Genomic DNA, 27,221 nt, shown 5'->3' with positions numbered 1-27,221 from the left:
CTCATCCGGGCACCATCTGCCACTCTCAGACACAGCAAGTCTACTATAGATCTACAGGGCCCTCGTCCTAGAGTCTAGCAAGGGCATGGAGTCATACCACCACCACCAGCACCGCCCCCCCCATCATGGAGCCACACACAAGTGTAAAAGCCATGTTTCTAATTATCCCCCCCCCCCAATACAATAGACATAGAACACAGCCACAGGCCACTAGAAGCCGGAGGGGCAGTTCTTGATGGTATACATGGCTCCCAGGGTGGAGTATGGATCACAGAGTGACTGGAGTGTCCCTCAGTCTCAGGTCATAGGATGGGCATGACAATCACAGAGCAGGTTCCCTGAGGTGTCTTCTCCTGGGAGAAGGGCCGTTGAATCACCAGTGGCTGGAGGCAAGTGGCGGGAGTGGGACTGAGTGCCCACACAGCACCTAGAGAATGTTCTCTGAAGACCCTCAAGGCCAGATTCTCCAAAATGTCTAGATTCTGGCTCTCTTCTCTGCCTGCCTCCACTTCTAGGTGCTAGGGCAGTCTAGAGAGAGGACAGGTTTCTGGCCAGTGACTGTAGGCAAGGGCAGGAGCAGATGAGCTTGACTGGGCAAGAACCACCCTGGAAAAGTCTGTGGCCACAGTTCCTCTACCACCTGCCAAACCTTCACAAGAGGGCAGGTTAGGGCACGGAGCCTGACCCACCAGCCCTGGAACTTCCTGGGTCAGACTCCATGGGGGTAGGGGTGCTGGCAGGACACTCATCATCCTGCCCACAGGGCCTACATAAGAGCCTGGGTAGAGGGACCCCTCCATCCTGCCCACTTAGTCTAACTGCTTTTGCTACAAGCAGGGATCCCAAACCTTCTGCCCATCCCCCAGGGGGACAGGCAACGAGATGCCAAGACTCCTGGAACCCAGGGCTGCTTGTGCCAACCAGCCTATGGGGCCTGTGCAGATGCAAGCTTCTCCCCCCTCCCAGGCAGCCTGAGGCCCAGGATGGCGTGACAAGAATGCAGGCCTGTGCCAGATGGGGCATGTGCCTGGCAGGCCTGCTTGGGCGGGACTGGGAGTGCGTGTGGGGAAAATCAAGAAACAAGATACAAGCTGGAGGGTCCTTCCCACATCCAGTGGACTGTCCCAGGTCTTCACTGTTGACAAACTAGCTGGTTTCACTCATATCTCAGCAACAAAAACCTGTATTTAGGTGGCCGATTCTAGAGATCTGGACCGGAGAGAGCAAAGGAGTGTGGCTAGAGCTCCCCAGGGAGACGGAGGATACCTGCCGCCTCCTCCGGGGGCTGGGCTGGGCCCCCAGCACTGCAGGCGGTGTGGGCAGACCATCTCTGGCCTCCACCCTGGATCCACTCTCATCCGGGCTCAGAGGTGTGGCTGGGCTTCCCCCAGTGGGTCCTCCGCCAAGGAGCCAGGCTGGATCTGCAAGGATAAAACAGGCGGTGAGTAGGAGGGGGGAGCGGGGAGCAGATTTTCCTTTGTGCCTTTCCGTCACTCCCCTTCTCCAGTGCATGCGGCTCCAGGGTCCAAGTGGGTTCCTAGGCCTGTGGCATTGGAGAACTGAGGAGGGGCTCAAGTCCCCTTCCCCCACCAGCATACCTTGAAGGGTTTGCTTATCCCCACCACAGAATGTAGACTGTTGCTATAGTAACAGAGGAGAAACTGGTCCTCGGTCTCAGGGATATTGCTGGTATTGAAGTATACCTGATGGGAGGATGGAGAGGAATGGGGTCAGCTCCCCGGCCTGAGCCCCACCCAGCTCTCAGCAACAAGTTATCCCACCCTCTGTTCCTTCCAAAAGACAGAGCAGTGCTCAGGCAAGCCCACACGTGGGAGACACGGAATACCTATCTCAGGGAAGCGGGCAGGTACCTGGCTCAGCCCATCGCTGAAGGAGACCTGGTTGTCCCTGACCCAGACATAGGACACGTAGTCATTAATGTGGCGCAGGCCCACCTGTGGGAGAGGGGATTGGGCAGTCGGTGGTCTGGGAGGACACAGCACCTATGACAAGTCCCAAGGAGATGCCTCAGGCTGGCCATTGTGCTGTATGCACTCTCCCCTTCACCGCCAGCCTCTAGGGGGGGCAAGGCCCCCCGTGGGATGAGCACGAGCTCCTCAGTCTCTGCACCCAAGTCCCGTGAGCCCCCAGGATGGATAAACCAGAGGGGTATGGTGGATGGACACCACGTCTTGCCTGCCACATCACCTTGTATAGTCCAATCCAGTCCCAGGGGCTGCTGAGAAAGTCTGGGGTCAAGGAGTAGCTGACCAACATGTCATTCTCCATGGTCCACAGCCCCTCAGGTATCAGAGTGATCAGTGGGGCAGACGCCAATGGCTTCAGCTACATAGGGGTGGGAAAGAGGGTGAAATCCCATAGCACCATTCCTTTCTCTGAGGCTCATGTTCTTCCTGTGAACTTTCCAACACATCAGCGTCAGTGAGGGGGAAGAGGGGCACACAAGGGGGTGGGCACAGAACTTCACTGGGCTGCCCCAAGGGAGTATCAAGACCTTGGCTGACCCGCTGGAAGGAGAAAGGGCCAAAGGCTTGTGAGGGGTGGCTGGCCGTGCCAGGGAGGATGGGGCTGGGGGCCCGGTGGGTAACCAAGTAGACAGCCAAGTGCTGAGGGGAGAGGGTGGGGGAGAATGGGGGAGTTGCTGACAGGTTTAAGAAAGAAGCCAGGTAGGGGCTCTCAGGCCTCTAGGGTTCCTGACCCACAGTAGTGGAGTAGCCGTGGACAGAACAGCGGTAGGCATGTGGAGACACACAACAGTATAAAGACAGACAAACCAGCCATGAAAAAGTGAAGGCTGAGGGCAGCCAGCAGGTCTCAGAGGATGTCAACATAGCCTTGGTCATTTGATGGCAAGATGCAAGGATGGAGGGAGCTCCCTTTGCAACCTGATCCAGGCAGATTTAGGACAAACAGAAGGAAGTCCTACTTTACATGGTGGGTAATAAGCATAATGGAACCCATTAGCCCCAAGGGACAGTACCAAGAGGAAATGGAAACCTACTTACAAAGGGTCTGAACACATTTTTGACGGAGCCCTCAACAGCTTCTAAGAGCTGGGGTACCTGACCTGGGAGGGGTGGCAATCGTGTCCTCCTACAGGTCTCCCCTGGGGGACGTGCTGACATTAGAATCCTGGGCTGGGGGGGTTGGGGAGGTGGCCGAGCGGGTGCTCTGTCAAGTGCCAGGCAGCCTGGAAATTCACCTCCAAGTCAAAGGTGCTGGTGACCGGCTTATGGTCACTGATGCAGTACATCATGTGGCTGACATAGCTCCTCAGAGACAGGCAGAAGTGGGGGGCTGGCAGCCTCTGGGTGGGGGGGTTGGCCTGGGGCTGCCGCTTCAACCTCCACAGGATGCGGTCGGTCCATGCAGGCTTGCGTTTTTTCTCACTGGGGGTGGAGAGGAAAACCAACGTGGAGAGAAGGGTTGGCAGGAGAGCAAGACGGTACCCCCAGCAAGCCTGCTGGAGCCCCTAACACCAGGGCCTCTCAGTGGCCAAGAGACCCCTGGGCCCCAGTGGAAGTGTGGCATGGCAGCAGGGAGGAGGAGACCCGAGAGAATCAGAAGCATACTGGCCTTTGTCAGACTCGGCCAAGGACCTCCAGTCTAGTCTACGTTTTTAATATATCAAATTGTGATTCGGAAACATTCCACTTCAAAGCTTTTCTGACTTCTAGACCGAAAGCAGCAGTAGACCAAAGAAGCTGAGGTCTGGATTGATTTTAGAGTTAGAGGTAAGCTGGAATTGTGTTTCCCTCTCACTAACGGTGCAACCTCAGGAAAGGGAAGCACTTGGGGAGGCTCACTGTGTGCCTGCCATCAGTACCGCCGGTCCCCCTCTCTCAAAGGCGGAGAAATCGAGACTCTGCGAACTTTCCCGAAATCACACAGCTACTGAGTGGTGGAGTCAGGATTCAAGGCCAGGCAGCACGACCACAGAGCACAAGCTCTTCATGACCAGGCCACCCGCTCCTCGACCTCAGCTTCCTCATCTGTAAAATGAAGGTAACAATAGTTACCTCACAGGGTTGCTGACATGATTGAATGAGGGAAAGCACACAAAATTACTTAGCACAGTGCCTGGCACAAAATAAGCTCCCTGTAATCACTGGCTATTGTGACTCTTTCTTCTCAAGAGTCAACCGAGACACCTCTGGCCTGTTCTTTGCTTACTAGCTTCGCTGAGGAGCCCGAGAGGCTGTACACCTCTGGAGACAGAAGTGCTTTCCTCCCCTAGGAAACTGTGGTTGCCCAAGACAGGCAAGCCTCTGACTAACACAGCCATGCCCAGGCAGCTACAGGGGTATTCTCTAAGACCAGGCCGTGCCCTCCAATGGGGGGCCCCAAGTCCTGCAATGGGGGTGGGGGCAGCTGCTGTTCTGGGTTCCTCCCCCTTGATTTTAAATGAACCCAGAGTAGTAAAGCCTAGTCAGATGGTTCCCTACTTTAAAACCTTCCAGGAGTCTTCACTGCCTCCAGAATAAAGCTCAGGACCCCAAGCACAGCTTTTAGGGAGCCTGACCCCCTCGTTCTACACCATCTCCCACCACTGTCCCACACCCGCCCACCACAGTGACTCTCCAGCCTCTGGACCTTTACTCGTGCAGTTTGTGCTGCCCGGAACACCCTTCTTCACAGTTCCAATGCTGTCTTTGTCCGAAAGCCATCTTTGAGCTCTACTTTCCGCTTCTAAAGCATTCTGCACCAGTGCTTCCCCTATTATGTTATTCGGGGCTGTCGTTTTCTGTTTCCCAGTCGGCATACTGGTTCGTGTGTGAGCGTGGGAGGCAAGGACTGGCTCTTGAGATCTCCTGCGTAGCCTGGCACGTAGTATGCACAACTGCTTGTGGAACCCAAACTCACTAAAACCCCAAACTCAATCTCTCTCCTCAAAAATGCCCATCTAGGGGCGCCTGGGTGGCTCAGTTGGTTAAGCGACTGCCTTCGGCTCAGGTCATGATCCTGGAGTCCCGGGATCGAGTCCCACATCGGGCTCCCTGCTCGGCAGGGAGTCTGCTTCTCCCTCTGACCCTCTTCCCTCTCGTGCTCTCTCTCTCTCATTCTCTCTCTCTCAAATAAATAAATAAAATCTTTAAAAAAAAAAATGCCCATCTAATCCTAACGTATACATTTTCAGATGCTGATAACCAGTTTGCAATGCTATTTTTTGTCTTTTTTTTTCACTATTTTTTTTTTAAAGATTTTATTTATTTGACAGAGAGAGCAAACACAAGCAGGGGGAGCGGCAGAGGGAGAGGGAGAAGCAGGCTCCCCGCTGAGCAGGGAGGCCGATGCAGGAGCCAGTCACCCCTCACTTACTATTTGTTTTCTTAAGATTTTTAAATTTATTTTATTTATTTGAGAGAGAGAGAGAGAGAGAGAGCACACAAGCAGGGGAGAGGGAGAAGCAGGCTCCCTGCCAAGCAGGGAGCCTGACTCGGGGCTCGATCCCAGGACTCCGGGATCAAGACCTGAGCCAAAGGCAGATGCTTGATGGACTAAGCCACCCCGGCGCCCCCATTTACTATTTTAAATAAACATTTCCGACATACTGTTGTCAATTCAACAGCAATACAGTCTTCTAGCAACAGAGAGGCAGAATGATGTCTCGCTGGTAAAGTCCGACTCCACAATCAGACACCAGGATCTGGGGGGAGGTTCTGCCCTGTTAATTAAGAGCTATGTGGTTCTGCTTGGTGAACACGTGACTTGGAGTGGCAGGCTCAGAGGGCATGGAAGCTCCTCGCCCTCTCCCCACACCTTGCCCTAGGCCTCTTTTCCATCTGCCGGTTCCTGAATTATATCATTTTATAATTAACTGGTAATCTAGTTTTAAAAAGAGAGAGAGAGGAAGCTATGTGCCCATGGGCAAGTGGCTTCACTTCTCCCAGCCTCAGCTTCTTCAGCCCTAAGACCGGGTGATAACAGTACTCACTTCAAAGAGCCACTGTGAGGATTAAACAAATTAAGGTGTGTTAAGGGAGTGGTCAAGAAGTGCTAACTGGCTCAACCACATCTGTTTGGGGCCCCTGGGGTTGTCTCTACCTTCTACTTTTCTGAGGAGTGTTCAGAGCACATCAGAATATGCTATTTCCACTCCAGAGATGACAGACATAGAATCTCCGAACCCACCTTGGACATTCAGTACCTAGCAATGCTTAAACTTGGGAATGAACCACACAAAATGTACCACTTTCCCTTCAAAGCATTTCTCCTCCCCAACTTCCCTATTATGGTGACTTGCTGTCACTTCAGGATCCTCCCCAAGTCCTGACCACAGTCTGGCTCTCCTTCCTCCTCGGTACCTCTCAACCCGTCTTCCTTTCCTCCTTTTCCAGGGCCTGCCCAGGCTTATCACTGGGCACCTGTATGCTTCAGTCCTTCAACGAAGATTTACTGAGCCCTTATTATATGCTGGGCAACTGGGGATCTGAAAAACGGGACTGACAAAGTCCTCGAGGAGCTTGTCTGACAAAAAAAAGACAAGAAACAAGTTAAATGTGTACAAATTTGAGTGCCTGGCTGGCTCAGTTGGTAGAACATGTGACTCTCAATCTCAGGGTCGTGAGTTCAAGCCTCATGTTGGGCATGGAGCCTACTTAAAAATAAACAAATAAATAAACGTGTATGTACAAGTTAAATATTACATATATTCTCTCAGTTCTCCATTTCTTTCTTTAAAAAAAAAAAGATTTATTTTAGAGAGAGGTGCATGCGCGCATGCATGCAGCAGGGAGGAGCAGAGGGAGAAAGAAACTCAAACAGACTGTGCTGAGCATGGAGCCAGACTTGGGGCTTGATCCCACAACCTTGAGATCGTGACCTGAGCCGAAAACAAGAGTTGGATGCTTAACCGACTGCGCCCCCCAGCGGGGCCCTCCCCCGCCCAATTCTCTATTTCTAATAATGACAATTGCAAAAGATGGGGGTCCTTCTGTGCCTTTGACACTGTGATAGGTGTCTCATGGACTGTCCTGATCCTCTCGGCACTGGAAGAATGTTACAGGTCACATTCTCCCCCCACTACAAGACACTGAAGTTCAGGGGTCACCCTGTGCAGGTGGAAGTCGGATGCCTGCCCAGGTCCATGAAGTCCATGCTCCTCCCACTGCACTCCAATGTGGCCAATTCCCAGCAGCCAGAACTGTCTCATCGCATGCCTTACCAGAACCGGACCTCACTTAGGCTTTTTGGCTGAATGGTTATGACTAAGTACAAGAATTGTTTCTGGAGATCACTATGTCCTTACTTGAGACAAATTAGAACCAACTAGCTCTGCAAATTTCTCTTTAAGAGCCCAGAAAGTTGAGCCGATTTACTGACCCCAAAGTAGTGATGTGTTCTATTTCTGGGTTTGAAATGGAACTTTTCCCTTCGGCTCCCTATAGATGGCTTACTGAACTCTGGACCTGAGTCTTGACTAGATTGATCATAATATCCTCTGTTCATTGCCTAGTGGAGAGGCTGACCAGGCTCATGTCAACTGTAACAAAACCCTATAGCAATCCCTGACTTTAACAGGATTTCCCGCTTTGGGCCTGTTCATCCTCCTCTGTAATGGAGCTGACCTCGTTTCTCATTACATCCTGGCTCAGGGGATGTTGCTGTGGCTGGGCAAAGCTGCATGTGTACCGTGTCCCGCACACAACTCACTCACAGTCACTTTGTACAGCTGGTCAGGCTCTTCTCAAGGTGCCTCTCATCAGCGTGGCTGACTGACAGGAAGGCCTGCCCCTCTCCCTTCTCTCTGCCAAACTCCGCTGTTTCCTTGACAGCAGCTCTGACTGACTCTTCCTGGTTCAGCTGCCCTCCTCTTTACCATTGGCTCAACCTCCTTCAGCACTTCCAGAGTTCTAGAATCTTCTATTGGCCAACTCCTGGACTTGACAGTGCTTATTTGGCTCTCTTGCTATGGGTGGATCCCTCTAATAGACTGGCTGCTCCTTAAATACCTTATCTTTTCCTTCTGTCCTCTCAGGCTCCCAATTCGAACATATGCCAGGCACTATGCTACATACCAGAGATGGTCATAAATCAGAGCCAGTCTCTTCAGGCATCCGTAGTACAGCAGGAAAAGCACACTGTGTCTTGAAAGCAACGCTGGAAGCATGGTGTGTGCAAGGCTTTCAGGCAGCATATGGGCAGGGGAGAACTCTCTGTGAGATGGGGAAGGGTCAGGGAAGGCTTTCTAACAGTGACGATGTCTGAGCTGGTTTGTCAAGGATGGAGAAGAGTCTGGTTGCACAGGCACATGGTAAGTGCTCGGTAATGTCAGTCACAATGTGGACTGTACCTATTGTGTGGAAATAAGTATCTGCATCCTCCTTAGCAAGCCTCTGCTATCCCCAACCTGCCCTCCTTTTTGCTGCTGCCGGCAAGACTGGCTGTGAATTTGGAGGTGCTGTGGGCTAGACAGAAGCACTGCAGGCCACCGAGTCCAGCGCTGCCATTACCAGCTGAGCCTCCTGGGGAAGTCCTTTAACATCTCGGGGCCTCTGTACCCAATCTCAGTACTTGCTGATCACAGCCCAGCCAATGCTCAGCTGTCTGCAATGCCTTCTCGTCTCCTGGTGGCTTCCCTACCGCACCTGGGGGGTGGGGGACAAAGGGACCCTGGGCCACATGGCCTGCCGGCAGCAATCTTCCAGCTAGCAAGTGAGCACTGGAAGTCCACTGGTTGGAGGTCCCAGCCACCGAGGCCCAGGCCCATCCCACCGGGGCCGCACAATTTCCACGACGGCTCTCATTTCCAACGGACGGCTGGAGAGACTACCAGTCTCCCCGCAGCTGGGGCCCCGGGCCGGCCAGCTGGCCCCTGCCTTCGTACCTCCTTTCCGGCCTGCTCTGTTGCCCAGGCTCGACTCTGTTTCCAGTCTTCATGGCCTCTTCTTGTGTGCACTGGCCAGCCTATGACCCCAGCACGTCTTGCTCCACACTCCTGAAAGGCCTCGCCCCCTCTCCCTTCCTCAGGGGGGAGACGCGGGGGCTCTGTCATGCCCCTGCCAGCACAGGGCCGTCTGCTCCAGCTCTCACCGAGGCCTGGCTGGGGAGACGCCTGTTCACTCCCGACACTCCAGAGGCCCTGCCCTGGAGGCACCTCCTGCCTCCCTCATAAGACAGTCCTGCTGTGAGGAGTAAGTGAAGGAGCTGCTCTGGGTGTAACAAAAACCCTGTAACATGGAAGGTGTTCTTTTTCTTCAAAGAGACGAGAATCCTTGCCAAATTGGGCCGGGAACTTCATGGCGGAGCTGCTCTTGACCCTCTGCCTAAGCTTAAAGTTTGGGTGGTTACCTGGCCCCTTCTCGGGTCCTAGAGAGGTTTTCGATAAAACTACTACTACCTGAAGACACGAATCGAATACCAGCAGCTGCTACAGTGCTCACCAGCTGCCAGGCACCGGGCTACGCATGCGCAAGGTCTCATTCGATCCTCAACCCCATGAGGTGGGTACTACTATCACCCCCATCTTGTAGATGACAAAATTGAGGTTTAAATACCTTATCCAAGGACATGCAGCTGAGGAGGAGCAGAGCTGTATTTCTAACTACTAGATGCACCGTCTCTACATTGTTCCCCGTAAACTCCTCCATTGACACCTACTACTTCATCTTCCGAAGTAGTACCTGATCCACTAACAGCTGGGAGAGGGGTACCCGATACCAGTAACGGGCTGAGCCAAGAGCTCTGTGCCCCTGTCTGGGAAGGACCAGAAAGCCTGGGGGGGTGAAAGCACAGGTTCCCAGAATGCTGGAATGCAGTCCCTCCCAAGTGAGGAATCAGCTGCTTCCCCCCACCCCCTCTTCGCCCTACCTGCCCCACCTCTGCCCCCAGCTCCCACCCTTGCCAGCACCTTCCTGCTCTCTGAGGACAATGTGGGACAGCTCCCACAGTCAGCGCCGCCTGAGGTGGGTGGAAGGTGCCACCCCTGAGGGGATGCCTGCATCTGTTCCTGCTTCCCTGACACTTCTACTCTGAGGCAGCTCCCTCTGCCACCAGGGCCCCCACAACCTGACTTCCCAGGCCTCCTGGCCCCTCATTTCCTCCTCACAAGCTCAGTCCAAATCTGTGGCAGGCTGATCCTCTCCTGGGGGAGCCCCCTCACCTGGTGTCATAGTTGTTGGAGTTCTTATCAAACTTGTAGGTGGGTGGGAAGAGCAGCGGGCCCTCCTGGAACTCCCGGAGCAGTGGATCGTGTCTCTTGGCAATGCTGAGCTGGAGAGAAAGGCCCAGGCCCGTCTCCAAGGAGTCTTGACCCAGTGGCCCAGCACACGCTCCATGCGAGGGATCAGCACATGCCATCGCCGCAGGTCAAGAGTCAAGCAACACCACCTCGCTTCCTCACTGCCCCAGTGACGGCCTCAGCGGCCCATCCCCACTCCACTCCCAGCCCCAGGAAAGCTGAATCCTTTTGCAAACATTACCCCATAGTCCCAGGGGAGGCAGCTGCCTGCCATTTCCCAGTCCTTGGACTACAGGGACCAGGCTTTGAATTCCGTCTCTCTGGGAGTCACCAGCAAACACGTATCAGAGGGGAGGTTGGGGTAGCCAGGGTCCCCCCAGAGGCCAAGCCTGGGGATGGAAAAGACAACTGGGATCCAGACAGCTGGTGCCCGGTGCAGGACCATGGTAAGCCGAAGCCCTTCTTGTTCCCTAACTTGACGCACAGCCAGCAGCTCCTCCAGGGAAAGATCAGGCCCCTGGGTGCAAAGCCCTGTTAAACTCCTCCCCGCCCAGGAACAAGGACTTCAGAGGCCTGGAAACGGAGAACAGGCGGCTAAGGGACCTGAGCAGTGCCCCCCACATTTGATGTTGGACTTCCACAATGGGCTCTGATCACCCCTCCGGACCCTTCCCTCACTCGATACCTGATCCTTCTCCCACAGATCACTGTAGCACCGATTTTTTATGGATTCCCGGACAAAATGCAGCCCAAAGTCATCGATCCGAAAGTTCATATCTCCAAACCAGAGAATGAAGCTGCAGAGAGAAAAGAAGGCAGCTGAGGGTTGTGATGAGGTGAGAGAAGCCAGGAGCAACGGGCCCCAGGCCTGTACGCTCCTCCAGTGCAGAGCTCAGGTGGCAGGTGAGGTGCCAGAAGCTGGGAGAGGAGCCAGAGCCGGTGACGACACGGCATGAGCCCTAATGAACTGTTCTCATGGCCGCTTCCTTGCCGTGTAAGCCAAAGAGACCAGCCCCCAGGGGCGAACAACAAACACAGAGCAGGCTCTTGCCCGCCCTCCCCCTCCCTCAATGGGCCACCAGGCACGGCTGAGAACCAGGTCCCTGTGGGTGACCTCAGGGACCCTGGGGTTCTTGATCTGGGATCTTCAGAAGTGTCCAGAATTCCTAAGCAGGACATGGGGGCCAGGGAAAGGGAAGAGGTCCTAGACCCCAGGCAGGTAAAGCTGGACAGGAGAGCAGATGGGGCGTCAGGGAAGAGGCTGGGAAGGGCTGGGGTGGAACCCAGGCTGCCTGAGCAGAATGCTAGCCTGGGCTGGTGTGGGAGCGAGGACAGGGGCAGCAGTTGACAAGTGCATGCTCACTCATGCTCCAGGATGTTGGGGATATCTTGTCCCTCAAAATTTTGCATCTCCAGGATCCGGTCAAAGTGCTCCAGCCGCTGGTCATTGTTGGCCATGTGGGGAGGCAGGTGGCAGTTGATGATGCTGACATAGTAGCCATAAAGCTTCAGGCATATGGTGACGCCCCCTTTGTTCCCCTGGTAGGACAAGTGGGCAGAAGGGTGGGAAGTTGCTCTGGGTGAGACACACCTCCCCTTTCCCATCCCAAGCCTGAGGGGAGATGGTCTCGCCTGCCGCAAGACCTCCCAGGGCCAGACGCTCAGTTCCCTGGAGTGACCTCTCTCCATCTAAGAGCCCTGCTCACCCGGCCTGAGGTCTCAAGGGTGCTAAGCTTCCAGAGGCAGGAGAGTAGTAGGTATGCGGGGCACTGGCTTGGAAGACTCACGCCACCCCCCTTTTCCACCTGCTCACCCCTAAAGCGTCCAGCCCTCCCCAGCCCAGTGGCAGAAGGCCTCCAGCTCATGACTCAGACAACTCATCCTTACCCAGTAACCGAAGAGGCCAGTGGGGGTGGATTTAGTAGAGAGGATCTGGACAAAGGGCAAATGCTGATGCTTGGCAAAGAACAGCAAGAGGAGCCCCTGCATGCGGATACTGGAGACCTACAGCACAGGGGGGACAATGGTCATTCATTTCCCTGCACAGGCTGAGCAAGTCCCTCCCTAGGCCTGAGGTCGATGGTATCTCAGCTCCAGGCTCAGAGTTTTACCGCCCTGAACTGCCAAATGATGCATTCTGAGAGCTAAGCCAGGTCCAGTTCCAGTTCCTACTCAGGTGGAAGGCAAAGACAAGGCTGCCAGAGCACCCTGCCATGAGGAGGGCATCGACTCTCCAGGCCCAGCACCATGCAGCCTAGCGACTCCTCTCACCCTGCTCTCTGGGTCCTTAGGGCACTCCGGGCTGCCACCCCCGTGGGCCAGGGCCTCAGAGAGGGATGGCGCAATGTAGGATAGTGGCTAAGGGCAGTGGCTTTGAAGTTAGCCAGATCTGGGTTCAAATTCCACTTGGGCTCTTAGAATTTGCTATTGGGCCAAGTCTCAGTCTATCTGCTCACTGAAAAACCAGGACCTATCTCATCCATCTCATGGAGGCCGGAAGGATTAACTGGCAGCTCTTCTTTCCTGGTTTAAGGATTTAAAAAAATTTCTTTAGTAATCTCTACAACGATTGTTGGGTTCAAACTCGCAACCCCAAGATCAAGAGTCTAACGCTCTTCTGACTGAGCCATCCAGGCACTCCTGGTTTAAAGACTTTTTTTTTTTTTTTTATTTGAGAGAGAGAATGAGAGAGAGAGAGAGCACATCAGAGGGGATAGGGTCAGAGGGAGAAGCAGACTGCTTCTTCCACTGCCGAGCAGGGAGTCTGCTTCTCCCTCTGACCCTCCCCCCCTCGTGCTCTCTCTCTTCCATTCTCTCTCTCTCAAATAAATAAAATCTTTAAAAAAATAAATAAATAAAGATTTTTAAAAAGTAAATGCAGGGAGGGGCACCTGGCTGGCTCAGAGCATGCGATTCTTGATCTCAGGGTTGTGAGTTAAAGCCCCACGCTGGGCGTGAAGCCTACTTTTTTTTTTTTTTTTTAAAGATTTTATTTATTTATATGAGAGAGAGAGAATGAGAGATAGAGAGCACGAGAGGGGGGAGGGTCAGAGGGAGAAGCAGACTCCCTGCTGAGCAGGGAGCCCGATGTGGGACTCGATCCCGGGACTCCAGGATCATGACCTGAGCCGAAGGCAGTCGCTCAACCAACTGAGCCACCCAGGCACCCGCGTGAAGCCTACTTTAAAAAAAAAAAAAAAAAGGTAAATTCAGGGAAAGAACATGAGAGAGCCTTCTAGTGTGCTAGAAATATTCTGTACCTTGACTTGACTGGTGGTAACACTGATGCATATACAAATAAAAAGCCATAAAAAATACACCTAATTTCTGTATACATTATAATGTTCAGTGGAAAAAAATTAAGAAAATGTTCCCCCAAATGATTACACACTGTGGGTGGTTGGATTTCCATGAAGGCAATGCAGAGGCGATGAGAGCAAGCATGGTGGACATGTGTTTGCAGGTTGGGGAGAACAGCCACAGTCTACTAAAATGCTTCATACTGCGTTTAATCTTCACGCCAACCTTGTAAGGAACTGCTGTCCCTGAAGGCTGAGGCTCAAGGAGACTGAGGAACCAGGAAGACTACTCATATAACAATGTTTGAGGTCCGGGATCCCTAAAATCCCTGCTCTGTGAGGTGGGGTGGGAAAGGGCCATAGCCAGTGACCCTCTCTCTCTCAGCCTCAGGCTGTCTACACCTACCACCCGAGTAGCTGTTTCCGGAGCTTGAGGTTGCAGAGGCCAAGGAGGAAATCCCCGGGTGGGGAGCGTGTACTGGGGCCTTCCAGGAATTATGAAACTTGATCCCGCAGGCCAGGAGCTCTGGCACAGTGGAGGAGTCAAAGCAGGGGGAACCCCAAACCCAAGCCTGAGTGAGGAGGTGTGAGAACCTAGTGTTGGGTAGAGGTTGCTATAAATGTGTCTCCAACCCCACCCTCTAGCCCCAGTCTTGATCTCTCCCATTGACAAGCATATATGTCAATAGGACTGACTCCTAAGGAACTGATGAATTTCCAGAAGAACTTTCAAGCTTAATCCTAACCCACAGAGCAGGTCTGGACCACTGGAACCCCGCACAAAGGCACCAGTCCGCTTTGTGAAGGACCAAGGGAGGGGGATCGGGTGCCAGGAAAGCCTGGGACTGGGAGAAAGGGTGGGGCTGTGGGCAAAGGCGGGAGACTTGTAGAGGAAGTTCTGTTGGAGGAAGTGAAGTAGGAGGAGCTAAGGAAGGGGCTAAAGGGAGGGAGCTAGGGGCCCTGGAGCCAACAAAGGGAGTCAGGCCCAGGCTTCTCAACCTATAACTGGCAAACTCCCATCAAAGGACGAGGCTGCAAGCAGGGCTCACCCCTTCACCTCAGTTCTTCGCTAGGGGAAAGAGGGTCACCCATCTGCTTTGGGTGCTAGGCCCTGAGGCAGGCCTCCCAAATACGGGAGGCCACATGGGTAAAATGGGTTGTGTCCCTGCCACAAGCTGAGCTAATTTCCTTGGCTTGATTCCATTCTACCAATCCCTTGCCAGTGAGCCAGGGTGTAAGGAAGCCTCCAGTCTTGGGAAGAGAGTGGGTGGTGAGAGAAGTGGTTCTGCCTTCTCAGAGGGTCTAGCTCCACATCTGGAGGAAGAGGCCCTGAGCTTCATCTGGAGAGAGCCAAGGGCTTGGGGACTGACCTTTCCCAGCCTTAGCAGCAGGACAAGGCTTGTATTCCCTCCTCCTGGCTCTGCCCTTGAGAGGACTCACAGCTCTTGCCTCAGCACCCTTAAGCAAACTGGGCTAAGAGAATTAATTCTGAAGAAATGAGTCACCCAGGAAGGGACTAGAGGAATTCTGGTATTTCCAAGAAGCACTGCACAGGGTGCTTTGAATGGGAGTATGCTTCATGCCTCAGCTGTGCAGGACGTAAAGGTGAGGACCCAGCGATCTAGAGCCTTCCTGTGGATTCTCCTATGGTCTGCTTTCCCCAAAGAATACTGGCCCTTCGGACTGAGAACTATTTTCCTCCCCTCTCCTAACCTCTGGGCCCCTGAGAATTTGAGGTACATGTCTCCTGCGATCAGAGGACACCCTTTGATACCAGCAGGCTAGCCATGGGATACCTGTCAGCCTCAGAGCTCACCAGCATAGCAATAAAGTATAGTAGTTAAGAACATGGGTTATGGGGCGCCTGGATGGTTCAGTCGGTTAAGCATCTGCCTTTGGCTCGGGTCATGGTCCTGGGGTACTGGGATCGAGCCCCACATTGGTGTCCTGTTCAGTGGGGAGTCTGCTTCTCCCTCTCCCTCTGCCCTTTCCCCTTGCTCACGCTCTTGCTCTGTCTCTCTCAAATGAATAAAAGGAAAATTTCTAAAAATAAGTAAATAAATAAATAAAATAAATTCCATGCTAAATGCAATAAAGAAAAAAAAAAGAACCCGGGTTATGAAATGAAATTTGAAAGATCTAGATTCAAATCCCAGACAGCCTGTGTGACCTTTCAGTCTTGGTTTTATCTGTAAAATACCCACATTTCAAGAGAGTTAAGAGTTCTCAATAATGCGTATCAAGAGCTTATTTGTAATGCTTACTCCCAAGTAAGCACTCAGTAAATGTTAGCAGTTATTATTATACTCAGGGATTTCAGGCTGGGCACGTGAGTAGGGATTGAAGGCTGACAGGGATAGGCACCGAAGTGTTAGTAAGCCCTGCCGTGCTTCCCCCAGGATTCTCCCAACCTGAAAAATGTCAAGGTGTTAAACTGATCCCTGGGGTCCCAGCTCAGCTCCAGCTACACTGGAAAGACACAAGGCAGGCAGGAGCCCCAGGAAGCCAGGAGCAACTGAGGTTTGCGCCTTTAAATAAATGGAAACAGCATGCAAGTCTGAGTGGGAGATCAAAGGACTGGGGGTTAGTGACAAGAGGTGAGACACATTTCCCAACTGCCCGTGAACTTGTAAGTTACCTTGACGAAGCTCAGAGGGGAAAGCACATCCATGAAGAAACTGCTCCATGGGTCTTCAAAGGCAGTGTCAGAAAGGAGGCTCATGATCCCACAGTTCATTTCCTGCAAACTGCCCATTCCAGGTCAGAGGCTCTCTCCCTGGCCTGGAGGGTAATGCCTCTGCCACAGACATTTAGTACTGCCCTCGGCACTTTCAAACCTTGGGTACTCATGACCATGATCTCTCCCTCCCATGGCCATTGACTGCCAACCCCTTGCCATTACTGACTCAGGACAAGAGACACTGACTGGTCCTGATGCAGGCTGAAAGCTTATAGCTTTCAGACTCCACAGCAAGGAGGACAGGTGACAGCAGCACCCCATGGGGACAACTTTGGACTGGTCGGGCTTATCTATCTCAGAAATGGGAATGGGGGAAGGGGCACTGCAGACACCTACCCAATGACATACATGTCCAGATTCAGGTTGTCTTTGTTCAGCTGAAGAAGATCGCCGAGGTCTAGAGGAGGTGCTGCAGAGGCCACGTTCCACGTCACCACATGTATGCTGTGGAAGGGGTAGGAAGGGAAGTCGTGGAGGGATGGGGGTAGGACCTTATCCGGGTAACGAATGGGCCTGCTAATGGCTGCACCACAATCCAGTGCAACCATAATGGGAAACATGAGTTTCTGTACCTGGTAATGGGAACAGGGGCACTGAACCACAAGCCCTTCCTCCTCACTTTGTTCCTGAAGCAGGAAATTTCCACCCCGTTTTGGCTCCTCCATGCAGGCCCACAGCTGCCCACAGCTGGTGGCACTGGTGCTGCTGACATTAGGAAAAGCTGCCAAGTGGGTGCAAAGGTTTCAGGGTCAGGCGAGGAAAGGAATGGGCATGGGGTCGGTAGTCAGGAATTTAATAATTCCACCAGCCATTCACACCTCAGGGCTCCTAAGGCCACCAGAAAGATTTTGGAGGTTCAGTTTTTACCTTGTAAGAGGTAAAAGACACTATAAGACAGGAGAATTTCAAAAATAACAAAGATAACACCACCACATTCCCTTCCTTCCTTCTTCCTAGCAGGTCCCTGGAGCATAACCAATTCTGCCAAGCATTTCAGGGAGCCTAAAGGTGAAGATTCTAAATAATAGGGTTCTCAACATCTCTCTCAGGAGTCTACCCTCTTTTGGGAAAAGTCATCAGTTGGATAGCGTCCTCAACCTTGGCTTCATATAAACCCTACGGAAGCAACAGAACTAGATCAGCAGCTCTCAATCACAATGGATCCCATCAGAGGCTCAGGGGAAGGAGACACTTGCAGATCTCTTTCACTGAGTAGTTACAGGAACACTCCAAGAAAGCCCCAGACTCAGCTGAGTACAGAGCAATCAGGGGCTACAAAACCTGCAGAGACCAAGGTCCAGCCACCAAGCCTTAGGTACACCATGAGGAGGAGGACCTCCAGCAGAAGAAAACTTAGAATGGGCAAGGTTGTACAGGAGGTTGAGAGAGATGGGAGAAAAGAGCAGGATGTCCAAAATCATCTCTTCTCCACCAGATCCTGTTCTTAGAGGTCCATGTTCTAAAAAGCACAACTTGAAATTCTTGGCCGGCTTAAAACAACTTCCTGCCCCTCCCCACGAACATCAACAAAACAAAACAAAACAAAACAAAACACAAACCACCTTCCCAGGCATTCGGCTAGAGATTCTGCACTTTGTTTACGATCTCCCCCTGCTGTCCAACAGAGGATTAAGGAAGGCTGCCCTTTCAGTCCAAGGCTCTTTGCTTTCCCAGGGACCTACTCTAAGTGGATGCAGAGCAAAAGTCGGAATTTCTTGCCCTCACTCTCAGATCCGACGATTAGCAGCAAATCCTTGCATTGTGACCTGCACTAAGTTGGTGATCAGCTTTGTTCTTCGTTAAAGAGCAAGCATGGTACCAGGCTCTATCACTGCACTAACGGATCTTACTTAAACCTGATTTCGGATTTCGGGAGGTCACAACGGGATCAGGCAGACCCCGTGATGTATGTGCTGATCAAAAGAACAAGATTTCTATTCTAGAGCTGAAAGGAGAATGCCTTGTTCTGTTTTTAACTTCAAACAGCCCAATACCCCTGTCTCCGCCAGAAGACAACCGAGACACCTGCATGCGGCGCCCAAATGGGAACGAGCTCGGCGGCCTGAGTTTGGAGGGAGTGCGGGGCTTGGGCCCAAAACAGCCCCCTCGCCATTGGCTTGCGAGAACTGGGTAGGGTCTCTGAGCTAGAACCAGCCCTGCAAGTCTAGCCCCTTCTCTCCCAGGCTGGCTGTACTACAGATCCGCAGCCCCGAAAGGGTAGGAGATGGTGATCCCGCCCGGAACAGGCCGGCTTGCCCGCAACCGCCTTCCTCACCTGAGCGTCTTGCCTCTCGCTTCAGTCGGCTTCCGTGGGTTCAAGGCCGCCATCGTCCCCACGCCGCTGCCCGGCCGGCTCGCGCCTCCCCGCCCCCGCCGCTCCTGGCCCGATCCACCTCCCTCCGGCAGCAGGTCCCGGCTAGCTTACTCTCGCTCGATTGTTTTCCTTCCGGATTCTGACCCTCCGCCTCGGCTTCCGTAAGGGGCGGGGCTTGAGGGCACGGAGGGCTCTGGGTGGTGCCGCCTGGGAGAGGAGGCGTGACTCTCCACCGGGCGCGGAACGGCGAAGGGCTGGGAGGAAAAGAGGAGCGTCTCCGCGCCAGCAGAACCCGACGCAACACTGCCCCGCCCGGCGCGCGCATCTGGCAACCCCGCGGCTCCCAGGGTGCCCCGCGCGAGGCCGGCCAGGAGGGGCAGTGTTCCGGCGGAAGCCGCAGCCCGGCCCGCACCAGCCTCCTGGGCCCGGCTCGTTTGGCCAGTTGTCGGAGTTGAGGTCTCTGGCCTCTGCGCTGTGCCCCTCCACCTCCCCAACGTCCGCAGGTCCAAAGGGCGAAGGAGGGGGGGAGGGGCAGTCCAGCCACTGTCCTGCCTGTGAAGCAGTCTCTTTGCCCCTCATCTACAGGTAATCGCTCTCGTGTTGGGCATAGAGCTCCTCCATCCTTAGTTCTCCACTTCCACTGTCCAGTGTTTCCCGCTTTTCACACTCCTTAGGTTACCTATTACACATCAGACGTCGGGGGTGCTTGGACTCTTAGAAAATTAGCCACCAAAGAATGAAAAATAAATGCCTCTATCTGATGAACAGAAATGAAGATTTTTGCCAAAGATTAAGATTTTCTTCAAATAACTGGTTCTTAATCGTTTTTGGAGGATAGGGAGGGCGGTGCATGGGATTCCTTTGGGGATCTGACGAGAGCCATGACTCTCCCCAGAAAAATGCACACACACACAATTTTACAAACAAGTTTTATGAGTTCCACAGACCTGGAAGCCAGGTTAAGAACTCCCACTTTAAATAAATGTTTTGCTTGGTAGGATAGTAAAAAAGAGGGAGGGGGGACAAAAGCAAAAAGGAAATTCTGCCAGTAGAAAATGGCCAAATTACTTTCAGATATGTGATGTCTGCATAAGTAAAATGACAAGGGGATGTTTTAATTTACAGAAATCGACCTGCAAAAAATTTTGGAGCTATCTTGTACTTTTTCCTAGTCCTGGTAAAACAGAGGACAGCAGCAAGAGTTTGAGGATATCTAAGTTGTAAAATGGACATCACCAATAAGCTGGACTCCGGAAAGCTCTGTCTAGGATTTTATTAGACTGCTTTTTTTCCCCCAATATACCTCTTTTGGAAGATTGAGACAAAAAGGCACAAACTCACATTAAATAAACAAGGTAATCTAATCAGTTCTACAAAGTGTATTTTGTAAAAGAAGTAGCACTAGGAACCAACCAAAATAAGTCAGGGAGTCCCAGCAGGGACTGTAAGAGAACTTGGGGAGATATACACATGCCCACGATACTGACCCTGTCCCTGACCTCTCTCTGTGAGGCCAGAGCCCAGCACCGCCCCCTCACAGAGGCAGTGCTGCTTCAAACCGCGACTCCGACCCCGGAAATCTGATGGAAGCAGCTGGTCTGAAGGGGCACGGCACACGCTCAGGTACTACCCCTGGAGCTGAGCCTTTCATCATAAACCCCTCTTGAGTGCTGGTCAGTGCCAGTCAGGAGGTGGGTGAGAAGGTAAGGGGGATACTTAAAAGCCAACGCTGTTGCCCAGCAGCAATGCTATCCGTGGGGATAGAATAGACCAGGGACACCCCTCCTTATGCTTCTGTGGGCTGGAGCCCCAGATCCAGCTGACATCAGGAAATTCTAGCTCAGCTCATGTGGACGCTTTCAAACTGGGGCAACAGGTAGAGATGGGAGGAGCCAGAGAAAAGCCAGATAAAGAGCAAGGCCCACCAGAGTTGGAGTGGTATGTGTGATCTCAGAGAAGAGCTGAGGCAAGGAAACTAACCTCTGATGACCCTCAATCCACCTAACTGCTTAGAACATCATGGTTCATTTCTCCCAGGATAACCCACGCCTGGATTTAGCTGATGAATGAAGGGAAAACTTTAAGCACAAATATAATTATAGCTAATACAGAGCTTATAGGAAAACACATTTTTCTCCAGTAGGAATGCTTCACTTTCCCAAATAGATGCTACCAGCAGTTGGGAATCCTAATAACCAACTGAACTGCCCCAGACCCATTACTACAGACCCCACAAGGTGAGGAGCCTGCAAGGACGGTGTAACAGGACATTTCCTGGTCCCACAGAGGCCTCAGTGGAGGTGGGAGACAACCACACTGAGGGGTCTGAGTCTGTCCGCTGTTGCCCCAAGAGGGTCACAGGGAAGCAGCCATCAGGATGTCACAGGTGTAATCCTGTGAAACACTCCCTTATTGCACTTAGAAATCGGTAAGGCAAAACAAACTGACGACAACATAAGGATAAATGATCCCACCCTACTTCTCGCTCCCCCAACACAGATTTGGTCTCTTAATCAGCCACTGCACCCAGACTAGCATGGGCTTGGATCACAACACACTTGGCTAACATACTTCACGAGGCTTGGGAAATATCAGGTGACACCACAGCTATCTCAGACTCTCCCGCTGGGAAGGCATACTTGGTTTCCGCCAAGTTGTATACAACCATGGAGCACTCGGCAGCTTCTAACCTCCCCCGGAGTCTGGACGTTTTCACCGGCCTCCTTTGGTAGGTAGAGTTCTATACTATGATCACTACTTGCTTTTTGCTTCTGATTGTCCAGGACAGAACTCAGCATGGGGGCGGGATGAGCTGAGTTCCTGATTCCCAAATTCCTTTCCAGCAACTGGAGACAAGAGGGAACATGTTCTGCTGGGGAAAAGGTTTTTGCATGCTCGTTTTGTGCAGCATGAAAAGATCAGGACTCTTGTGTCCTGACCAGCCTCAGAGACAGAGGACAGGAATCTAAGAAAGCACAGAGAAAAGAGGATTATTGCTGAGTGGCAGCACCAGCCCAAAAGGGAAGCGGAGCATGGACATACAGAGCTCCTGGGGGGGGACTGGGGAACAGAATAATTAGTACATATGGGGCCGACTCAATTCTACGGGGACATTGGACAGGTCCCTCCAGGTGGAGAACTGACCCGGGCATACTGTGGGCTCTGCAAGGTTCGGGCAGGGTGGGCAACAGGAGGGCCAAGAAGCCACAGGTGTCTCTAAGACTAGTGACCAGAGATGCGATCCTGGGGCAGGGGTTATCTATATTTGTTACATTTTTAAAACAGAGACTGGCTGGGCCCTGGGTACTTCCTTGGTGCCTACGGCACATTAACAATGGGTTACTGAGAGCAGAGATCAGAGTTATGAAGCCACACTGCTGTTCCGTGAAACTGGAGGAAAAAACTGTATTTCTAACTCATCTCTCCCCAGGTGAGCACTCAAAATTGCAAAGATCTGCCCAGGAAGCAAAAATACCTCAGTTTATCCCAAGGTTGAAAACAAATGAACTTAAATCATTTAAATCACCACATCACAAAAGGCAGCTATTTTGAAAGACTAAAAATGTCACTTGGAAATAAAGGGCCGGGAGGGGGGGAACACACAGAAATGGGTTGAGAACAAAATGGTTGGAGAGGGAGGAGCTGTGAATACAGCAACCTACACGCCATATATCTCAGAGGAGCAGGCTCCCGCACATACAGGCTTCATAATACCAGACGGTCTATTTGTTCACAATATTAAAGGGCATCTAGAAGTAGCTACAGTAAGGGATCGAAAGTTGCCTGAAGAATGGGCACAGAAAGGCTGCGTCCGAAGATGGCCTGTCACTTGGGAGGGTGGAGCTGCTGGGCCTTCCTGTTGACCACTGTCTTGCAAAACTAGAAGAGAAATACAATTATTAAGGAAGCAACAGAGGAAAATAGAAACACACTGTAAATCATTGATGGTGGAATTTCAAAAGGAGCCAAGATGCCAGTAGGGGGTGGGGGGAGGAAATGATGGTCCAAGCAGCCGACACTGCAACCGTCCACTCAGTCCTACTGTTTTTATCTGCCAGAAGTTCTCAAGCACAAGGGGCAGGGAGAGCGAGCAGAGCTTTGCATTACTGCTGGTGAGACCCCGGGCCTCCTCAGCTCCCCTTAGTGTTAGAGGACAACCAGAGTTTACTTGATAAAATAATTTCCTCTCAGAGCCCAATGGGGAGCAGGGCCAGGTTTTTAATTCCATGACCAAGCCCACTGAGAGCTGCTGGAGTATCAGCAGGTCTGGAGGTATGCAGGGTCCTGGGAAGGACAGGGCTTGGGAAAGAGCAGCATCGTGAAACAGGAACACCTCATCCTGCTCCTATGACCTGGGCAGAAATACTCTCCAAGCATCTGAAAGAGGCTGCCTCTGATGAGGACAGCTACTTAGTATAGGATCAGAGGCTTTAAAGGGGAAGGAAATGAAGCACCAGATAAACGATGAACCCGAGGAAAAGCTGTCTGGCCAGCATTTTCCAAGGGCAGGGCAGGGCATGCCAGCAGTGGGGAGCCAGGAACTAGCTTTGGCACAGGGGTACCAGGGGCACCCCTGAATGCCAGCTTCAACTTGAAATGGCTCTAGTTATGAGAGGAGGAGGATTTAGTTGCAGATAAGCTTCAGTTCTGTGTCTACCGCCCCAACGCAGCCCCACTTCTCACTATTGGGTGGGTCCATATGTCTGTTTGGGCGGTTCATTATAAGATCACATGTCCCTGAATTGGTCTAATAGTCACAATATCTGTCAATGGAAGCCTGAGAGCTGTTTAGCATGGCAGTCATCAGGATCACTGGAGGACAGGACGAGGGATGAAGCAAGTTTCCTGACCCCACAGTGAGCTGCTGAGGCCCCAAGGACCCAAACTGATTTTCACGTTGATGAGATGCAAAGGGAGAGATTCAGTACATACAGTGCAGAAGGGGGAGGGGTGCCTTTAGTCATCTGCGGTCATTCCTTTCACTGGGTCCTTTTGTCTCATCTGGAACAGAAATAAACAGGAAAAACTGAAGGCTCTTGCTGCTGATGGAACTCCAACACAAATACATTCTGCCTTCTCTTCAGTCCTGCCAACGAAGAGGGTGGAGCATTTTTTGTGCACAAAGCAAATCAGAAGAGTAGAATTCTGCATACATACAGCCAAAGCCATACCATTTATAGCTCCGTGTCACTGGTCCCACCATCCATGATTTCTGTTCCTTTCCCTGCGTCCCAGTGCTGGGGTGGAGCTCTTAAGCTCCTCTCTTTCTTCATTCATCCATTCATTCATTCAACAAATATCTATGAAGCAACTCTTTTGTGCTAGGAACTGTACAAAACTGCTCCAAGGCCTGAGGATTGGGCAGTGAACCAAAACAGACCAAGTCTCTCCTCCTGGTGCTTACGTTCTGGGGCAAAGTAGGGGAGAACGAACAAACCAATATATGTCGGGGGGCACAGGGGGCTGCTGGGATGGAGAATGACCGTTGGGGAAGTGGGCTGTGGAAGGCCTCTCTGGTAAGTGATGTTGAGTAGAGACCCGGCGAAGGAAGTGAGGGGGAAAGTCCTGTGGCTCATTTGCGGGGGCATGTGCAGGAAGTGGTCCAGGCAGAGGGAACAGCAAGTCCCCTTTCCTGAGCTCTGCTGAGAGGCTCTGCACAGTCAATCAGGTAGGCAGAGTGTGGCACAAGAAGGCAGGGGTTCAAAGAGCAGGGTGGGTAGATCTCAGCTTAGCAAAAGTGCACGGCTGCTGGAAAGCAGGATGGGGTGGGTCTTCTCTGGAAGCCCCGAGTGGCCCCTGTCAACTGCACCTTCCAGGCAGAAGTGGACACAACTTCTTGTGGGGGTAGCGTGGAGGTGATCTCTCTAATCTTTTCCAACCTGAAAGTTCCATTCTATTTGCAGAATGCCTATAACACATGTAGTTTAACTTCCCATTCGATATTTCTTCACTGTCCATGAGTTTTCTGCTCAACTTTCATTCTTTCTTCATTCAACAAATTTTGAGCACCTCAGAGAATGACCTCTGGAATCAAACCCCTTGGCCTGTATTCTGGCGCCATGACCAACTGTGTGACCCTGAGCAAGAGACTTCACTGCACTCTAAGCCCGTCTCTGTAATAATAAAATAGAGATAATAAAAGTACCCACATCATGTGGTTGTTGAGAATTAAATAAAGATATTTGTGGGGAGTACCTAGCATGGAGTATGCACCCAGGCCACATTTTCTGCTATTTCTGCAGCATCCTGCAGTAAAGGGGGTGCGTGTGTCCACAAGCTCTGAAAAGCTTGGACTTCTACGCTACCGTCCTCCTCAGAGTTGTTTTATTCACTAAAACTTTAATACTGCTGCGTTTTGCAGAGATTCTACCTCAGAAGTGGTAGTTCTCCACTAGGAAATACTTTCAAAATACTCTTCCTGCCACATTTCAAACTCCTGTTCATTGTTCACACTTCCTGCTTCCCCCCAACTATTATAATCAGTGATCCATGGGGAACTGGGCATGGTAAAAAAAAAAAAAAATCTGCTCCTTTGTGGAGGTTCTGATATTCACTCCCTATTGACAACTTTTTTTTTTTAATTGTATGATTTATTTGACCGAGAGAGACACAGCGAGAGAGGGAACACAGCAGGGGTAGTGAGAGAGGGAGAAGCAGGCTTCCCGTGGAGCAGGGAGCCCGATGCGGGGCTCGATCCCAGGACCCTGAGATCATGACCTGAGCCGAAGGCAGACGCTTAACCGACTGAACCACCCAGGCGCACCCCCATATTGACAACTTTTACCAGAAGTACATCAAATGTCTTAGGTTGGTCTTTTAGGCCTGAGTTTCCTACTTGAGCAAAATAATTGTCCGGGCTACTTGTAGATTCTTAGGCCCCAGACCTGATATGTCAGAACCTATAGGATACAGACAGTGAGTGAGTCACAAAATCGGTCTTACAAGCCTCACTTTTCATCATCCCCTGCAAAGACCTGCTGCGCCCAACAGGAAGGTCTATTTGCTGACACCAAGCCAGTATGTGCTCATTGCTAGCTCCACCTGTAGAACTGCTCTAAACTCACTTTCATGAATGGCATTTTTTTTTTTAATTCATTTAAGTCATCTCTATCCCAACGTGGGGCCAGAACTCACAATCCCGAGATCAAGAGTTGCACGCTCCTCCTACTGAGCCAGCCAGGCACCCCGTGAATGGGAGACCTTTTGATTTTTATTCCGCCTCTAACTTCAGATATCTGTCAATTAATGTCTGTTAATATATATTTTTTTAAAGATTTTATTTATTTATTTGACAGAGACATAGCGAGAGAGGGAACACAAGAAGGGGGGAGCAGAGCAGAAGAGGGAGAAGCAGGCCTCCCGCAGAGCAGGGAGCCCAATGTGGGGCTCGATCCCAGGACCCTGGGATCATGACCTGAGCTGAAGGCAGATGCCTAACAACTGAGCCACCCAGGCACCCCAAAATAAATAAATTCTTTTAAAAAAAGGATAAAGACACTATATTTTAATTTTAATTTAAATATTTTTATTTATTGGGCGCCTGGGTGGCTCAGTTGGTTAAGCGACTGCCTTCAGCTCAGGTCATGATCCTGGAGTCCCGGGATCGAGTCCCGCATCAGGCTCCCTGCTCAGCGGGGAGTCTGCTTCTCCCTCTGACCCTCTTCCTTCTCGTGCTCTCTATCTCTCATTCTTTCTCTCAAATAAATTAAAAAAAAAAATCTTTAAATATTTTTATTTATTTATTTTTAAAGATTTTATTTGTAAGTAGTGTCTACACCCAACATGGGGCTCAAACTCACAACCCCAAGATCAGGAGTCACACACTCCTCCAAGGCACCCAGGCGCCCCTGCACTGTCGTATTTTTAGAAAGACAAAAGTTGACCTTGTAGTGTTGCAAGTATTCGTGTGAACATAATATGTAAGATGGAGGGAGAAATAACCATAGGTGTAAAAGTTCCCCAGCTCTGTCCTATGAGAAGGCCTGGAGGCAGCAACACCCCAGCAGTCATGAGCACACCTAGCCCCCTCCATGGAAAGGAACCAGGACTCCTTAGAGATACAGCTGGTCCCAGGGCTGTGTCATGGAAAGAAAATGATGAGCTCGTGATACCTTGTTGTGCCTCAGGTGGACAGAGGTAACCTCCAGATTAAGAGACACTAGAAGGGTGCAGTGTGTGGCCCTGGGGCTCTATCCCCTGCTTCAAAGGAATGGGGTCTCTGGGTCAAGGGGTATATAGGAGTTCTTTGTATTCTTGCCATTTTCTCTAAGTTTGAAACTCTTTCAAAGTAATTTTTTTTAATTGAAGTACAGCTGATAATACAATATTATGTTAGTTTCAGTGTACAACAACATAGTGATTCGACAATTAGAAACACTAGGGATTGCTCGCCACTTAAATGTAGTTACATTCGGTCACCATACAAAGTTATTACACTACTGTTGATAGTATTCCCTGTGCTGTACTTTTCATTCCGTGACTTATTCATTTTATAACTCAAAGTTTGTACATTGTAATGCCCTTCACCTATTTCCCCCCTCCCCTCTGGGAACCACCAGTTTGTTCTCTGTATTTATGAGTCTATTTCTGTTTCTTGTTTGTTTGTTCATTTGTTTTGTGTTTTAGATTCCACATATAAATGAGATTATATGGTATTTGTCTTTTTCT

At 51.4% G+C, this 27,221-nt stretch overlaps 2 protein-coding genes and 1 non-coding gene across 7 annotated transcripts in view; 1 reads left to right on the top strand and 2 right to left on the bottom strand.

The window, feature by feature from the left end:
• Positions 1-138: 138 nt before the first annotated feature.
• On the bottom strand, positions 139-18,942 carry INPP5K (inositol polyphosphate-5-phosphatase K). Of its 5 annotated transcripts, XR_012374396.1 has the most exons (14): positions 18,516-18,942; positions 16,813-16,961; positions 16,577-16,684; positions 16,139-16,247; positions 12,089-12,205; positions 11,565-11,740; positions 10,887-10,998; positions 10,124-10,233; positions 3,224-3,410; positions 2,209-2,346; positions 1,872-1,955; positions 1,599-1,703; positions 1,267-1,421; positions 139-353 (listed from the first exon to the last, which is right to left on the bottom strand). XR_012374396.1 is itself a non-coding variant. In XM_025851135.2 (13 exons), the coding sequence occupies exons 2-13, from the start codon at positions 16,950-16,952 to the stop codon at positions 1,365-1,367; spliced, it is 1,443 nt and encodes a 480-aa protein (XP_025706920.1). In that variant the 5' UTR covers positions 16,953-16,961; positions 18,516-18,942; the 3' UTR covers positions 1,168-1,364. The 5 variants fall into 5 exon arrangements, 4 of the variants coding, with proteins under 4 accessions (XP_025706920.1, XP_073735411.1, XP_025706921.1 ...); XM_025851135.2 differs by lacking the exon at positions 139-353 and having other exon boundaries at positions 1,168-1,421; XM_073879310.1 differs by lacking the exon at positions 139-353 and having other exon boundaries at positions 1,168-1,421; positions 16,139-16,240; positions 18,516-18,882.
• TRNAE-CUC (transfer RNA glutamic acid (anticodon CUC)) lies at positions 6,538-6,610 on the top strand. The gene has a single exon. It is a non-coding gene; the product is annotated as a tRNA-Glu (tRNA).
• A 976-nt stretch (positions 18,943-19,918) lies between the features above and the next one.
• The window catches only part of PITPNA (phosphatidylinositol transfer protein alpha), a 40,654-nt gene continuing 33,351 nt past the window's right edge, over positions 19,919-27,221 (bottom strand). Inside the window, exons 11-12 of the mRNA XM_025851138.2 lie at positions 23,487-23,555; positions 19,919-22,433 (exon numbers count right to left, since the gene is read on the bottom strand). Of these exons, the coding sequence (XP_025706923.1) occupies positions 23,511-23,555 (45 nt within the window). The 3' untranslated portion in view covers positions 19,919-22,433; positions 23,487-23,510. The remainder of the gene's footprint in view (positions 22,434-23,486; positions 23,556-27,221) is intronic.

Source organism: Callorhinus ursinus, unplaced genomic scaffold, assembly GCF_003265705.2.
Source record: "Callorhinus ursinus isolate GAN/ISIS: 27379988/994484 unplaced genomic scaffold, GSC_fseal_2.0 scaffold34, whole genome shotgun sequence".
NCBI lineage: Eukaryota > Metazoa > Chordata > Mammalia > Carnivora > Otariidae > Callorhinus > Callorhinus ursinus.
This window is presented reverse-complemented; position numbering and strand designations above follow the sequence as displayed.

What these genes read in the sequence shown, in the direction of transcription:
- INPP5K (XM_025851135.2), bottom strand. Translation starts at nt 16,952, where the DNA reads ATGTCAGCAGCACCAGTGCCACCAGCTGTGGGCAGCTGTGGGCCTGCA. An exon ending in GCCCCTGTTCCCATTACCAG is followed by an intron (nt 16,685 to 16,812) that starts GTACAGAAACTC and finishes CCCCTTCCACAG; the next exon opens with CATACATGTGGTGACGTGGA. An exon ending in CCCCTCTGAGCTTCGTCAAG is followed by an intron (nt 12,206 to 16,138) that starts GTAACTTACAAG and finishes CCTGTGCTGTAG; the next exon opens with GTCTCCAGTATCCGCATGCA.